The sequence below is a fragment of the Acinonyx jubatus genome, chromosome B1, assembly GCF_027475565.1.
Source record: "Acinonyx jubatus isolate Ajub_Pintada_27869175 chromosome B1, VMU_Ajub_asm_v1.0, whole genome shotgun sequence".
NCBI classification, from domain to species: domain Eukaryota; kingdom Metazoa; phylum Chordata; class Mammalia; order Carnivora; family Felidae; genus Acinonyx; species Acinonyx jubatus.
Window position 1 is genome coordinate 63,027,036 of NC_069382.1, and position 18,037 is coordinate 63,045,072.

The window sequence follows — 18,037 nt, forward strand, 5'->3', positions numbered from 1 at the left end:
CTCTTTTACTCTCTCTCTCTCTCTCTCTCTGTCTCTCTCTCTCTCTCTCACACACACACACACACACACACGCACACACACATTTATCTCTTTATGATATCTAATCTTTGATGAGTAAGACTAACTTTCCCATTTTTGTTTGTTTTATTTTCTTAATTTGATATTTTTACAAAAATATTATGAAAAACAAGTAAAATTCTACCACCCAAAGATTTTTTTTTAAAGCTAGAATATCTCCATAAGCCTCTCTGCTCCCTGCAGTACTATCATGCTGTGGGACTGAGGGTAACCATTATGAGTAGATGGTGTGATAATAACCGATATTGGATGAGCATATTTTTCCTTAGTCAAAAATATATATGTAAATACATAAATATTTCTACAGGTTCTGTATACTTGATTTTAAAGAAATGAAAATGTCCTCTACATGTTATTGTTTAACTCTCTTTTTCACCTTAATAATATATTTTGGATATCATCACTTGCCAATAAATAAAGATGTAACTTCACACTTGCATTATAATTTCTGTATGCACTTCACATCCATATATAATTTTACATAAACAGGCATACACCATGCTCTTTTTATTTTTAAGGACTCTTTTCCCCCCTTATCTCCTTTCTCCTCTTCCACTGGACTCTCCCTCTGCCCTCTCACTCTTGCCCCAAGAAACTCATGTTATCACACTCATGAGTATCCCTTCCATGACTTTTTCTATTTTTTTAATGTTTATTTTTAGAGAGAGAGAGAGATCATGAACCAGAGAGGGGCAGAGAGAGAGGGAGAGACAGAATCCCAAGCAGGTTCCATGCTGTCACTGCAGACCCTGACATGGGACTCCATTGCAAGAACAGTGAAATCATGACCTGAGCCGAAATCAAGAGTCATACTTAACTGCCATGACTTTTGCTATGCTCATATAGTCATACACAAATACATGTCTACACATAAATATATGCACACATAGACACTTGTAGAAGTACTGTCCTTATATGTTTTCCAAATAATCATATTATACAACTTCTCTTTTTACTTTTTGGACTCAATCTTATCTTGTGGAAACTTCCTTTTGGACAAATGGCAAGGAGCTGATTCATTCTATTTCATAATGGCATAATATTCCAAAGCGTGGCTCTGCTATAACTTATTTAATCATTTCTCTGTTGGTGAGCATTGTTTACTCCATTAGTCGGGAGAGAGAAACCAGACTTCGGTTTTAATATAGAAAACTTAATGTAAAGATTTATTGGCTAGTCTGGGAACACGAAGGAAAGAAACTGGATTATTTATAGCTTGAAAAAGGGGTCCAATGGAATTGAAACTCAAACTTTTGAAGAAGGAGCCAGCGGGCTGGTGTTGGGATCTAAAGAGTGTGGCATCTGTTAGAAAAACTGCACACTGTCCTTGGCTACTGCTCCAGGAGGTGATCCCAGCTACCAGAGTAAAGAAGCACTTCTAGGATGATACTCACACAAGAAGTGGAGAAGAAGCCAATGGAAGGCAAACAGGACTGAGCAAATCCCGTTTTCCTTTTCCAGCCTTCAAGTTCCCCTGTAGTGCCCCTCTTAGCAGAGAGTCAGAGGGAGTGGGGTGAGGAAACAGAAATGTGGTTTGCAGAGCCCCAGCTCCAGAGTAGAATTTAGGAGGGTGGGCTTAAAGCTTCGAGAACAAATGAACATCAAAAAAAGAAAAAAAAAAAAAGAGCACTGAACCGTGGGTCAAAGGACATCGGTTCTGGTCACAGCTCTTTCATGGACTGCCTCTATGACCTCGAGCAAGGCATACCACATCTCAGAGCCTCCAGTTCCACATTCCAGAAGCCTCTTGTGGAACACAGCTTGTCAATCAGGAAACAATGAAATTGGACTAAGTATTAATTGACATTAGAAAATTAGTTAATTTCATTTAAAAAATTAAAAAAAAATAAAGCTTCGAGAACATTAACTTAACAACTGGCACGTCTTTATTGCCAAGATGGGTTTTTGGTTTTTTTTTCAATTAAGAACAGAACTGTATTTAAGTGGCCTTATTCGCATATTCGTATGAACCAGTGCTTTTATTTCTCTGGGACAGATTCCCAGCAGTGAGATTACTGCATAAAGTGATATTTTTAATTTTAACAGATGTTGCCAGATGTTTTTGCAAATGATCCTGCAAAAATTCATACTTCTCCTAGCAATTTTTGAGAGTACTCTTTCTTATTCTCCCCACCAGCACTGGAAGCTATCACTCTATTCAATCTTTCTAACACGATGAGTGTAAAGCAATGCCTTGTTTTTACTCTAATTAGCATTTTTCTGACAGCTTGTGATTTTAAGCATCTTATTATATGTTTATTAACAATCTGCAATCTTTTTCTGTGAATTTCTATTCCTATCTTTCACTTAATTTTATTTTCTATTGGATTTCTTCTGTTGCCTTTTTCATGAATATACAAAAATCTCTCTGCATATTACAGAAATTGAACTTTATCAGTCTTCTATTTTGTGCTTGTTTATAATGTTACTGTTTGTTTATTCACTCTAATTTTTGTGTTCTTTACAGACATAATATAATCAAATATCACTTATAGCTTCTGGTTCTCGTATTAGTTATATATAGACCTCCCCCACCCCTAGATTGAATTTATAATTTAAGCTTATGTCAAATATGTTTTTAATTTTTTATATTCAAGACTTTGTTCCACCTGGAATCTATGACTGTATATGCCATTTATTTTATTTTTTTTAAGTTTACTCATTTTGAAAGAGAGAGAGCAGGGGAGGGGTAGAGAGAGAGAGAATCCTAAGCAGGCTCCACACTGTCAGCATAGAGCTTGACACAGGGCTCAAGCTCACAAACTGATAGATCGTGACCTGAGCCAAAGCCAAGAGTCAGACGCTTCACTGACTAAGCCACCCCAGGCACCTCTGTATATGCTATTCAGTATGGGTTTGATTTTTTTTTTCCATGTATATAGTCAGTTGTCCAGGAGCATTTATTATGACAACTTTCCTTTCAATATTGATTTGAAATACCAATTTTGTTATATGTGAGACTCTTTGATCTGCTTCTGGATTTTCTATTCTGGATTTCACTGGATTTCCTTTTGGCCAATTCTTATGCCAATGCCATATTGACTTAATCACAGTGGGTTAATATGGACAATGCCTAGCATTTGGAAACATTTTTAAAATTAATTTCTTGGCTATTCTCCAGCATTTCTTTTTCTGTATGTGTTCCTCAAGATAATTTTATCTATCTCCTTTCTGCTTCAGAAAGGAAGAAATAAACCCCATTAGAGATTAATTTGAACTACATTCTATTTATATCCCATTTTGTAGAAGATGTATATTTTATGAAATTATCTTCCCATCAAAAAGTGGTGTTTTCATTTTTTCAGTTCATGATCTCCTCAGTAAGATTTTGTAATTTATATTTTAATAAGATTTTATAATTTATTTGTTAAATTTATTCTTAAGTATTTTATGGTTTTTGTTTTTATTATTACATTTCTGGGTATTTATTGCTGTAAGGGGAAAAGCTATTGATCTTGTAGTATTTCTATTAAGATAGACTAAACCATCACAAGAAATAAATCCAAAAAATGTGATGGCTCCAAAGAAATACAAGTTTATTTCTTTTTCATGAAAGTTTAGAGTGTATGTTCCAAACTGGCTGAGGGCTCTTCACCATGTGGTCATTCAAGGACTCAGGAGAATTCAGCTCTACTCTACTTAATATGTGGCTTCTTGGCTTGCTCTGATAGTCACCGTCTTAGCACCGAGCAATAGAAAAAAAAATTGTAGATTTATGGGACACGCAGGAAACTGACAATTGTGAGCTCTGTTCACATCTCACTGGAGGGAATTTAGTTATAGGCAACCTATAATTGAAAGAAATCCTAGGAGACACAGTGTGACTGGAAAGAAATATACCCAGTTGCCATTCTGTTTTTGTAGAAGAAAGGATGATGCATTTTAGGAAATGTAGTAGACTCTGCCATGGTATAATTATCCTATATCTAGCCATTATACTAAAGTCTCATTAATTCTCATAGTTTTCTTCTTTAACTAGGTACCCTTGGAATTTCTATCATATCCATAAGAGATTGCTTTGTTTTGCTCCTTCCTTTCAATATTTTTCCCACCAAATATTTTATTTTATTGTTGTTACATGTGTTAGAAACTCTAAGATGAGTTGAATAGTAATAGCAAGAGCAAACATCCCTAACAGAATTTCATAGTTCTTGTATTTTATCATTTAGAATAATTTTTGGCATTGATTTTAAAATCTTGTCTTTATCACTTTAAAAGATTTCCTCCAATTCTTATTGTACTTAGCACTTACATGGTAGTAAGACTGCAGAGGTTTGTCAATTATCTTTTTGGCATATAAGATCACTATATTTGTCTCTTTCAATGTATTAATCTAATGAAATATTGACAGATTTCCTGAAAAAGAAATGTCTGGAATACATCTTATTTATTCTATTCCTTATGCATTTTTGGATGCACTGCTGGTGTATCAAAGATGCATACTATGATTTAGATATATGCTAATATTTTTAAAGAAGTTTTGCATCTCTCTCAGGTGAGTGCCATGCTACAGATGGAGGCTGAAGACAGATTTGAGGTTTAGAGAAATTATGGAATGTGACATTCTTTGTGTGCCAATATTTTGGACTAAAATTCATAAGCATCACACACATTTAGATAAAAGAAGTTAGGAATGCCTGGGTGGCTCAGTTGGTAAGTAAATGACTCTTGATTTCAGCTCAGGTCATGATCTCACGGTTTGTGTGACTGAGCCCCACATCGGGTTCTGCAGTGACAGCACGGAGCCTGCTTGGGATTCTCTCTCTCTCCTCTCTCTCTGCCCCCCCCCCCCGCTCATGCTCTTCCTCTCTCTCAAAATAAATAAACTTTAATAAAATATAAAGAAGCTGGAGGAATTCCTATGAACACAGCACAAGAGATAGCAGAGTTTTGAAAGAAGAAGAATAAAAGGCAAATATACTAGTAGCAATGGGAAAGAAAGAATAACAAATAGAAATAAAACAAACCGTATGCATTAGGGTCCTCCAGAAAAACCAAACCAATAGGAAATATAGGATATAGATTAGATAGATAGATAGATGTCTATGTCTATATCTATGTCTATATCTATATCTATATGTATATCTATCTATCTACACACACACACACACACACACACACACACACACACACACACACAGAGGGAGAGAGAGATCTATAGAGTGGGCGAGTAGGCTGGAGACTCAGGGGAGTGGTAGTTCTAGCCCAAAGCAGTTGTGCTGGCAGAATTAGCAGAATTCATTCTTGTTCTGAAGAAGTCAGTTTTTGTTCTATTAAGGCATTCAACTGATTGGGTAAGATTTATCCACATTATACAGTGTAATCTGCTTTACTCAAAGTCCACTGATGTAAATGTTAATCTCATCCAAAAAACACTTTCAGAGAAACATCCAGAAGAATGTTTGATTAAACATATCGGCACTCTGGCCCAGCCAAGTTGACACATAAAATTAACCATTATATCCCCTGAATGCCAGGGCAATTTCCATTTATCTGTGTAAGAGACCTTCAGTTGTAAATACTTGAGAATCTACTTTAGAGATCACTTGCTATGTGAAACAGAAGAGAAGATGTTAGGTTATTGCAAATATTTTGAAGCAATAGATACATCTATACTTAAGGTTCTAATGCAAAAATTTAAAGGATGAAAAATGAAAAACTTTCAAATAGTGGAAAAATCTGAAAGCTGATTTTAAAAGGATGTATCATATAAAGAGCTTGTGTAAGTTATTCAGTTATTCCTAAAACTGAGAACAAGGGGCAAGAATGGAGTCAAGGGATCATAGACCAGCACAATAGAGGTATTTCTCTCTCACCTCACTCTTTTACCAAAAGCTAACTTGGCCCTCTCTTCTCCTTCTCAGCATCTAGAATCTAAGAGTCAGAGGAAATGAAACTAATTCATTGTACTTTACCAAGGCGGCCCCCAACTGATATTTGACAAGGGCCTTAGAAATATTCTCTGTTGGGTATCATGAGCCAAAATACCCTCAACTAAGTCCCCAACAAGTGCAGGTCTTGAAATATGCCAAAACTTTGACATATTAAAAAATATAGTGTGACTTTCACTGGCATTATCACACCTTTGTTCTACTGAATGACTATAGACTGAGCCAGTAAACTGGCTCTTATTGTGTGAAATACTCTAAGAAATATCTCCATCAGATTTGTCTCCACATGGCTTTCTTGAACTGCCAAAAAGTTATAGCTTATATTATTGTTCTTCAGTTTTTCAATCCAGATTTCAGATTGCTCAATTAAGACTAAAGCATAGTTTCCTTTTCCTTCTGTATTTCTTTTTGGGTACTGTCTTAACACATTATGCAAGATTAATAACATGAATTTGGGAACTTTATGTATCTATCGTCAAGAATAATGTAAATAAAATTGAAATTACGTGTTCTTTAAAAATGAGGTACAACTGGGGTGCCTGGGTGGCTCAGTCGGTTAAGCATCCGATTTCGGCTCAGGTCATGATCTCACGGCTTGGGAGTTGGAGCCCCAAGTCGGGCTCTGTGCTGACAGCTCAGAGCCTGGAGCCTCTGCAGATTCTGTGTCTTTCTCTCTCTCTCTCTGCCCCTCCCTGCTCACATTCTGTCTCTCTCTGTCTTTCAAAAATAAATAAACATTAAAAATTTTTTTTTTAAAAATGAGGTACAACTTACTTGGAAATCATCATGCCCTTATTCTTTTTAGGGCATATAGATTTCTATTTACTTATCTAATTGCTTGTTAATTACTGTATGTATTCAAGTAGACTTCTATTTACTTATCTAATCCCTTCTTTGTTAATTACTGTGTCTATTTAAGTTTTCCTCTTCTTAAATAAATTCTGACAACTTTTATTTTGCTAGAATATGGTTGATTTTTTTTCTAGGTTTTCAGATTTGTTGCAATAACATTACGTGTAGCTTTCTTTTACAATTTTTCTAATTTTTCTGTGTCTTTGGTCATTTATCCTTTCTTATCTTATCTATTCCTGCTTTCTCTTTCCCTTGATAAGCCTTACTAGAAATTCATCTATTTTGTAATTATTCTCAGGGACCTGCCTTAAGAAAATGTTTCTGTATTATTCTTACTTATATCTATTTAATGAGTTTTAGCTTTTATTTGATTACTTTCATTTTTCTATGTTCTTTTACTTTGTTTAATTACTGTTTTCTTTAATATGGAAAGCATTTACAGTTATAAATTTTATCTGGATATAGGTTTTGCTGTGTTTTCTATAAGTCTTAGCATATTATTTTCAAGAGTTTCTGGCTATAATTTTCCAAAGACTTTTATTTCATTGAACCAAGCATTATCTAAAAATGTGTTAATTAGTGGTGATTAAGATTTATTAGTCACATTTCAAGTTTTTATTTCTAATTTTATTGGTTCAATATCAAAAGAAGTGCCCTATAAATCTCTATTTGAAGTTTTTTTGTTAAGGTACTGTTTGAGGGTACATGAATTTTACATCTTTCATAGACATTAAAAAACAGTATTTTTCACTTAGTGGACATGAGATTTTTAAATATATCTATTAATCAAGTTTTTATTGCATACAATTTCTCTGTGTTTTTTTTTTCATTTATAAACCACATTGCTTTCAAAGACTTTTATTACAGGTTTTAATTACCTTAGTAAAAATAGTTCCATTTTCTACTTAGAATTCTTCAGATGACCTTCAAATATGCCTCATTTCTTTTTCTTCTTTCAAATATTCTTGATTTTTAGCCTGGACAGGGGTAGGGGGTGGAGGTGAGGGGGACCAAGGAAAAAATCTAGAGAATAACATTGTATCAGTGAAATGTGTGAATCTTATTCTGGTTTCTTCACTCAGGCAGGAATTTTTTTGTTTTGTTTTTTTCCTTAAGTTCACATAAAACAACCTCCTTCAAGCTTCCTTACTGCCTTCTTCTGATCAATGGTACAATATATAGAATATCCATGTGTAGATACATACATGTCCAGCCATATTGTATATTCTTTAACACAGAGTATTGCCTTTTGAAGGAACTATGTCATTTTCCTCAGATTATAACATTAAAAATGTGTTAAAACAATTTAGTAATGATTTTCTCATTTGGTAATCATTTTTCCTTTCTGGTAATAAAAATCCAGCCATGTTTAGTAAGATCAAATTTGAAAAACAATCATTATACTAATAATAATCACAGAACAAAACTAACAATGTCAGATATATTTATATCAAACAAAACTTAGAAACTTCTTGTCAATATTAAAAAGCACTTCTGAAATTAGAAGTCAAACTCTATGCATACTGTGAATGGTCTGCTAAAACCAGTCTGCTAAGATAGCTACTCAACATTACTGATTGATGATCCCATACTTTTCTTGCAGACTTGTCTGAAGCTCTTGTTGGTTCCAACTTTTAGTCCCCTAAAAGGTCACTATAATTTGAGTACCAGTACGTTACATTAGAATCTAAGACAGCTGCTATTTAATGTAAGGTAAAGAATTTCAACTGATCATAATGAGGTATGACAACTGTATTTGACTAATCTATGAAGAAGAATTTGTCATTGCAATGGTAATGGGACAATCCACCCAATTAATTAGTAGCAAATGAAACAGATAGCTTTGGAAGTTTTCCAAGAGCAAAAGTGCTTCTGGTGCTTTGCTTCAAAAGTAGAGCAAACCCAACTTCCTTACTTGGGTAGAGAAAAATTTGATTTTTCATTCTTAAATTTTGTATGCCAGAATCTAATCCACAATAGAGGCAAAATTGCAGGACAGAGAAACGAGGATGTTTGTGTTTAAATTATGAGTCTAGTAAACTGTGATGATCATCATGATTTTTGAGGGAGCTCTTTGGGTGTTTCCTCTACTTGTGAATAGTAATTGAAATAGTATAACCTTGCAGACTATAAAATGTTTTCATGTAGAGCTCATTTGCTTCTTCCAACAATCCCCAGGGTATTATCTCCTCCATGTTATAGTGAAGACACAGGTTACAGTGAGGAAAGTCCTGGCTTGTCAAACTGTGATCTTGCCAGAACCAGTGCATTACCACAGGGCAAATTGCAAGTAGGGCTCTCCCTCTCCAAAGCTGCCAGCACAGCACTCATGTATGCCCTCTGTCCCCTGTATTAACTGGAATGGACACAACAGGGAGCTTAGCTCTGGCCAAAAAAAAAAAAAAAAAGTAACCTTTGCCTAAACTCCTTTATTTCTTGCAATACCTAATCTTGTGTTAGGAGAAAATAGAACCAATGGATCTCAAGTTAAAAGATCTCTTGAAGTACTAAATAATCAAGAAGATGCTTCCTCCCTATTAGATTTGGGGATGCTGGTGACAAGTATGGGAATCATCTGCTTATTATAACCTTATGCTGAACTCATTCACAACTGTGGAGGGAATCTGACTCTCCTTGTTTTTATCTGAAAACACCACAAAGTCCTATTTGGTTTGCAAAATTAAGTTATCTGATGTAGTGTTAAATTTCTGTGGTACCTCTGGGCTCTTGTTGAAGCACCTTTCAGTCCTAGTTCCTTAATTATGTTTTCACATACCATGGAAATATGGAAAACATAACAAAACAACTACTACACAAAATTCTTCTCTATTATATTATGTGACTTATTTCCGTCTGTTCTATACAATAGTGTGTCAGAATCCTGCATTTCACTCAGAAGGGAAGATGGATTAGTTTTGTTTTCTGGTATCTAGAAGAGGAGCTGAGATGTCAGGAGAAAAGTACCTCTCTCCATCACCAGAGGAAGCTAATCAAGGAAAAATGTCTGCTGGCAGTACATACATTAATCTCCAGCTGGATCACGGGGCTGTTATGAGGTGTAACTAATCGTATCGTTGTGACTCATCTTGGTCTGTAATAACACGCTCCACAGTGACATCAGTGGTTGTATGAGATGGATGTTGCATGTAAAGGAAAAAATACTATTCAGCTGGAATATGTGCAAGCCTGCACATGACACAGTGACAATTTGCAGTAAATGCATCTACTGTTTCTCCACAATAACACTTGCCTTACCCTGTCATCGCTGTGTTGCTGAAACTGTCTCTAGCAGTCATCATGGGGCAATTTCAGACCTGCAGGTTGTTAGAACATCTTAGTTCTCAAAAACAACCTCTGTCAAGATGCACTGTAGTTGTCTACACAGGTCCACTTTGGCACCAGGTCTAGATGCTCAGAAAATTTCTTAAAAGAATATTAAGGTGTTAATTCAGATCCTTCACAAACTCTTGGTTTCCAGAACAGCTCCTTCCAACATTTTCTCTACAGAAGGAAAGGTGTACTGTGATCTCTTGGTACATGTAAAATTCATAATACCCATGCATTGTGATTTGTCAGTCAATTATCCACTAGCCGATAATTGGCAGAGTAGAACGAGCAACCAGACTGGACTGGACAGAAGGCCTCAGGCTGACTCCAGCTTGAGCATGAGCACTGCCATTGCTGGGAAAAGAATGCTTCTGGGTTTCAAAAGAAGGGCTCCATTTTCTAAGGTCTCTCTCTACCTTAAAATTGTACAGTTTTCTTAAAATATTCAAAAGCTTTTCTCATGCTTTTCTACTAAATTGGATATCCTTTAAGAGGCAAGAACTGAGGGTATAATTTTTTTAGTGTATTTTTAAGTTTCAAATTTTAAAATAATTTTTAAAGGTTTTTAACTTAATTAAGTGTTTTAAATTTAAAACTATCTTCTAAATTTTTACACTTTATTGTTTTAACATTTATTTATTTTTGAGAGACAGAGAGAGACAGAGTGTGAGCCAGGGAGGAGGAGAGAGAGAGGGAGACACAGAATCCAAAGCAGGCTCCAGGCTTCCAACTGTCAGCACAGAGCCCAACACGGGGCTCAAGCTCATGAACTGGGAGATCATGACCTAAGCTGAAGTCAGACGCTTATCCAACTGAGCTACCCAGGCCCCTCTAAATTTTTACATTTTAAAAGTGAAATAACAGAGGGCGATCTGGGTGGCTCAGTGGGTTAAGCATCTGACTTCGGCCCAGGTCATGATCCATGGTTCATGGGTTTAAGCCCCACATTGGGCTCTCTGCTGTCAGCACAGAGACTGCTTCAGTCCTCTGTCCCCCACTCTCTAAGTCCTTCCCCGGCTTGCATGCACACTCTCTCTCCCAAAAATAAATAAAAAAAAATAGAACAAAAGTAAAATGACAGAAAAGATGAATAAAGATGTATTTTAAAATAACAGGAGTTAGATGTATGCACCATGTACCTGGTGTGCAATATTTACTGACATTAGAAACAGAATTTACTTAGAATGTCCTTGTAGCAAAAATGAAAGAGGAAATAATGAAATATATATCCATTTTCTAATTTATTTCAAAGGAACTGCATACATTTTTTCTAGAGAAATAAGCATTTCCTGGACATAAATACTCCTAGAATGTGATGCTAATTGAAACATTTTCACAAGGACACTGATCTGTACTAAAGAAATAAAATTTGGTAAGACAAAAACCATTGTGTGTAGGCAATTTGTATATTTATCAGTCAGAACAATATAGAGAACATTTAGACGTTGGTCTGTGCTGGGCTTTCTTTTTTCCACAGTAAAGACTATTGCTAAATTCTTAATCAATGTCTGTAATTTTATTTTTCAGAATGACAAATCCCCAGGGCGATCTGCAAGTCGATCAAGTAATATTTCAAAAGTAAGTAAACTGTATTTATTTGTTTGTTTATTGACTTTCATGTTTTATGAGTTTCAGTAAATATTTTATAATGTTTAACCTTGAATTGTTATCTGTGAGCAGTACACAAATATGACTTGTTAATGGTTTTGACTCTTTTAAGCTTTTGCTGTGATGAGGGGCACGATTTCATGATTTCACACCACAAACATTTTGTTTGTTTGTTTGTTCACACACACATTTAGTTTCATTTCAACAAAATGAGTTATTTTTCCTTTTCAGTACTATATGCAAAAGATAACTTGATACTTTTGGAGTGTCATAAAAAGTATTTTTTTTCTCTCATTTCAAGCATCACAGAGCTGTCACATACCCAACTTGAAATTGTATCAACATTCATGGTACAATTTCCATTAATTCAGTTTTTCTACAAGTTTAGGCTCAACTATGCTGGTATTTAACCAGGACAGGTTTTAGAAATGACTTACTTTAAGGCATTAGTTTGGTCATATTTGTTTTATAGAGTCAATGGATGAAAAAAACAAAATACTCCCTAAACTGTCTTAATTCTAAGCAAAACACCAGAATGTCAAAAAAAAAAAAAATTATGGCACGGCAGAGATACTCTAGATTTTTATTTTGCCTAGAAAACAAAATTAAGGGCTATTCTCTAAAATGAGACACAATGTAATGTATAGACTCTGTGTTTGGGGGAGTGAGAAGTCATTTAGAGCCATTTATCAAATTGGAAAATTACGTCTTCCAAAAACGTAATTCAGACAAAGATAGATTTACCATGAATAGAGTTTGGTCTGCAGGGCCACTCACTTGCCGGCACCCTCTATGGCCCTGAACTTAATTTTGCATATGTAATTTTATATTCTTTTCCTTCAGAGGAGCCCCCCAAATAGTTGTCAACTATAGGCACTATAGAACATAGATCCACATCCAATTTAGGGAAGTGTTTTGTTTTCAGAAACAAAGAACTTTATTACTCATTGGAAAAATAGCAGTAGCCAAGTATCAGGACTTTCTTAAGCTGGTTTCCTGAGGCCAGTTCTTAGGAGACAATGCCAAGATGGTCTGGTGACACTTGCAAACACACTGCATTGGTTATAGGAATGCAACCCTACACTTAGGAAACTCTCATTTTTAATAGATAGTAAGTATGCCTGTCCATTGCTCTGTGAGACAAAATCTCTATGTTCCAATCTTAGCCATTATGCAAACATCCTTACAAAGATAGTCGAGCACTAAAGCTATGAATAATTCTGCTTACAAGACATGCAGAGATACAAGAGACCCATAAAAATTGTATCTCAATACATGGGACTGAACATTTATAATTATATCCAAATCTGGGGACCTTCATAGATTTTTGAGGGGCGATGTGGGATAGTACTAATTCTGGAGAAAGAGGATCAGAGTGTAAGTTGCTGTGCTGTCACTTCTTATGTGACTGTGAGACATTCACTTAACCTCCCTGAGATACAGCTGCCTCCTCAGTGACATGAAGGTGATGGTATCAGTCATTTGAAGGTTTCCTTAAGTAACTGTAAATTAAAAACATACCTTTCAAATGGCTTTCATCTTAGTCACATCATGAAGGGCCTTGCCTGCAACTGCAGAACATTGTCATCTTTCTAAACTTGAATGTTCATGTTGACCTAGAAACTTGTAAACATACTGACAACTCCTTTATCACACCAGATATTGTTTCATGATCCAGGGGTACAATTATATTGCATTGCCAAGCTGCTGTTTGAGCTTGACATAATGCAGCTTATTTATAACTTTTAAACTTTTAACTTATTCTTTGAGAAATAAAAAGTCTGGGGTGTAGTTTCCCTTCTAGGAGTTCTTCCAGGCTCTGGTATAGATTAATTGCATCCCTATGTGGGAGACAATTAATGACAAAAATGCATAATATGCAGAGGGAAATGAAAAGCTCTCTTCTTAAATAGTCTAATTGTGCGATAGCAGAAATTCAACTATCAGACACCTGCAGAGATAAAAAGATTTCTGTGTGCATGTTTATTTTATTTAAGCCAAAATGACTTTCCTTTTATTCACATTCAGAATGACAGTCATAAATGCTAAATACATTGTTGAGTTCTCACTACTTTTTCATGAATTACTAAGTGATAAACTTTTCATTAGGACCATATAACTTACCAACTGTGAAGTGGCAAAATCTAGCAATATTTGAGTCCATTAACATTTTTAAATGTTTATTTATTTTATTTTTGAGAGAGAGAGAGGTAGAGAGAGCAGGGGAGGGTCAGAGAGAGCAAGATAGAGAATCCCAAGCAGGCTCCACACCTTCAGTACAGAGCCCCATGTGGGGCTCGAGCTCATGAACTGTAAGATCATGACCTGAGCAGAGATCAAGAGTTGAACGCTGAACCAACTGAGCCACGTGGGTACACTGAGTCCTTTAACTTTTAAAGTGGTGGGGAAAAAACATTAAAGCAGAACAAGGGTGCTTTTTCTCTCATTTTGTCAAACTTATTTTTATGTAGAAAAAAAGACTATAAGTGTTTGAAGGGTGTGATTACATAGTAATTAAGAGCATGGATTCCAAAGAAACTGTTTAGGAGGGTTATTTAACTTTCTTAATAACTTAACCTGTGAAAGGAGAATATATTCTAGTATCTACATCTTGGAGTAGTGCTTAGAACAGTGACTGGCACTATGGCAAGTATTAGCTATACTTCTTATGGAACTCTTAATATGTATATCACAGTGAGAGCACCAAATAAGTGCTTCATAAATCTTTTTGTAAGTAAGTGAATTTGGGGCATAGGTTCTAATATATGCATTGTGTTCTGAGTGGAATAAGAATAAATAATAGGCTGGTAAAAATTAAGTCAGTCAGGTGCCTGGGTGGTTCAGTCCGTTAAGCATCCAACTTCAGCTCAGGTCATGATCTCACAGTTAGTGAGTTCGAGCCCTACATCAGGCTCTGTGCTCATGGCTCAGAACCTGGAACCTTCTTTGGATTCTGTGTCTCCCTCTTTCTGCCTCTTCCCCACTCACACTCTGTCTCTCTCTCAAAATAAACAGTAAAAAAAATTACGATGTTATGATATAAGTAAATAATGATCTGACATAATTTTATTGAAAAAAATACTGCATAGCATATTTCGGTTTCCTAAAAAAAGTTACATATTTATACCTATATATGTGTATATTTAACAATAATAAATTATCTTAGGTCAGTGGCAATATTACTCATAATGAGCATCTTTCTTAATTTTTATCAAGTTCGTGTCATCCCCAACCCTTTGATACAGGACAATTGCAGATACTACAGAGGAGTCTGTCCCCAGTGGGTTGGCAGGATTGTCCACCACACTACTGAGTCTGTTTTCCTGCCCATTTCTTACAATGTTTTACTGAACCAGCAGAACTTTCTAATCATCAATATTTGTGGAATGTCACCTATCAATAATCATATTCTGTACTGGAAATGAGGACTTCCATGTATTTAGTGAGCTTACAGTGAAGGAGTTGAGATCCCATATATATGTGAGATATACACATATACAAATTAATTAAGTAGAACTGATAACTCCCTGTGAAGAAAAGACAACAGAGCAGGCCTGAAACTCTTATCTCCAAAAGGCCTGTTGGTAAGGTTGGCCCTTGGCTGGCATCTGGGAACTTGGATTTCAGGAATGGCGTACCACCCTAAATTATAAAAATAGTTCACAGTGCCTGAACTGTGAAAAAAAATATATATATGGCTTATCCAAAATACTTGCCTTCCTTAGGAAGTCTGGAATTTGGGTACATGCTAGGCAATAGGTACCGATGTGACCAGCCCCCAATGAAAACTTTGTGCACTGAGTTTCTAATGAATTCCCCTGGTAGATAGCTCTTCACATCTGTTGTCACAACTTATTGCTGTAGGATTTAAGTGCAGCCTGTTTGACTCCACTGGGAATAAATTTGGAAGTTTGCTCCTGATTTCCTCTGAACTTTACCCTCTATGCCTTTTCCTTTTGGTGACTGTGCTTTGTATCCTTTCACTGTAATAAACATAGCCATGATTATGACCATAATTTAGTCCTGCGAGCTGCCTAGAAAATCACTGGAACTGGGTGTGGTCATGGGAACCCCTCCTGTGCTAGCCAAAAAAAGTATAGACAGACGGCTGTGGGAGTTGAGAGAATGATCACTTCCATGTGATGAGGACAGGATAGGATCAGAGATGGTTTCTTGGAAGAATGGTATACAAACAGGGCCTCGAGGAATGGGTGTGACCAAGAAAGTAGGCTTAAACGGATATAAGTATGAGGCATGGAAGACAAAAAAAATAAATCATAAGGAGAAAGATACATAAATGGTTTTAAGGACCTTTGAGATGGAACTCTGAATAATAGGATACGTTCTCTTTAGTCAGAACAGACAAGTGTCATCTATCTTGGAAACAGAGGGATGGATTTAGAACCCATCAAGGTCCTTGAGACTTTTTTTCAGTAAATATGTCTGAAATTGAACATTATTATTTTTGCTGTTCAGGATTATATAAACATGATCGCACAGTTGTGAATATGAAATATACAAGTGTGGGATAAATAACAAAAGCTGAATTGTTAATAAACATTAAAAATTTTCTCCTAGATTTATCTGTGAATCTTTTTACCCCATATTATTTAATTGCAGTTGTACTTTGAGTGTTATACTTTGACTTTTCTGGCCATTCCACCTTTTAATTTTTTCTTAGTTTATATTTCTAGTTTGTTTTAGGACATAGAAGACAGACCTGTGATTCTCTCTTTTTTTTTTTTTTTTTCCTATTCTAATAGGATTTGTATGTGTCGAACAAGTTAAAATGGATGCAAAAGTTACAGAGAAGCTATATGGGTTTAAAACAATGTATGTGAGATTGTCAGAATATCTTCAGTGTGAACACAACAACATTTACTTATCCATCACTTGTTTTTGTTTGTTTGTTTTTTGAAAAGCTGCTCTTGATATTAATGCTGGTGGCTGCTTTTTAACCCACATATGGCTCATAAATAGGTTCCTCAAGATGTAAAATTAGCCAAATTTGGCCTTTCTTTTATTTCTTCTAGGCTGAGAAATCATTATATTCAACTAGCAACAGCATATTATGTATTTCACAAGAAAAATATTTCAAAAGCAAACTGTCAAAAGGAAAGAAAGCCTGTACTTTCAATTCAAATCAACATCTAGAATTTTCTTTTAAGTGAAATACTTCAGGCCTTTTGGTCTATGTGGGAAGCAGCTCACAAAATGTAATCTACTTATGAAAAGAAACTCAAAAGCCACCATCTTAACAAAATATTTTGGTGTTTCCATTATTTCCTGTTATATCCCCTAGACTTCATTTACTTGACAAAGGTTCATCAAAATTGTTCTGTTGGTCTTTACCTAGAAATATCACGTATAATGTTAAGGAAAGATGGTATATAGTATTTAAAATAATATTTCTAAAGCTTTCTCTTCTCTTATTCACATACCTAGTTTATTCTTCCATAAATGAAGATGCATGGTATAGTCAATACAATTTATTCAACAAACATTTTTTAAGGATATACTGTGTACAATACGTTATAGAAGTGATAGCATTTTCTTTTTTTATTTATTTATTTTTAAAAAATTTTTTTAAACGTTTATTTATTTTTGAGACAGAGAGAGACAGAGCATGAACAGGGGAGGGTCAGAGGAAGAGGGAGACATAGAATCTGAAACAGGCTCCAGGCTCTGAGCTGTCAGCACAGAGCCTGACACGGGGCTCGAACTCACGGCCCGTGAGATCATGACCTGAGCCGAAGTCGGACGCTTAACCGACCAAGCCACCCAGGCACCCCAAGAAGCGATAGCATTTTAAATAAATACTTTCTTTTGATCAAATACATACTTTGATTTTACTGTGTAAATCTTTAGCTCTCCATTTTTGCCAGATATGCCTTTAATATTATAACTTATTTTCCAACAAGGTCAAGGTGGAAGTGTTCCCTAAATGGAAAATGTATTGGGAATTCTTTCAGCTGAACCTGAGCCAAGCATTTGCATCTCTGAACAGGTGTTTAATGTTCTGACTTATTGAGAGATCCATCTTGGTTTGCGTGTACAGGGGACCTATAAATCAATCATAGCCTCAGACTACATACCTTTAGAGGGCAGGTTTGATAGGTAAAATGGGATGTATAATTAGGAAACAACTAGAAATGAGGTAGACTAATTTGAGAACTGTCATAGAGCCTGAGTCAGGGTCTGTTCTGAGACCAAAGCTGAGGAAATGAATGTAAATTTAGTTAAATTGGTAAAGGTGGTAGTGAAAGAGTAAGAAAGCCTGA

General features: G+C 35.5%; 1 protein-coding gene across 5 annotated transcripts in view; it reads left to right on the forward strand.

Annotated features, from left to right (window-relative positions):
- MARCHF1 (membrane associated ring-CH-type finger 1) overlaps positions 1-18,037 on the forward strand; it is an 853,816-nt gene that overhangs the window by 677,405 nt on the left and 158,374 nt on the right. For all 5 annotated transcript variants that reach the window (XM_053216753.1, XM_053216752.1, XM_053216751.1 and 2 more), the window contains one exon: positions 11,676-11,726. In XM_053216753.1, the coding sequence (XP_053072728.1) occupies positions 11,676-11,726 (51 nt within the window). The remainder of the gene's footprint in view (positions 1-11,675; positions 11,727-18,037) is intronic.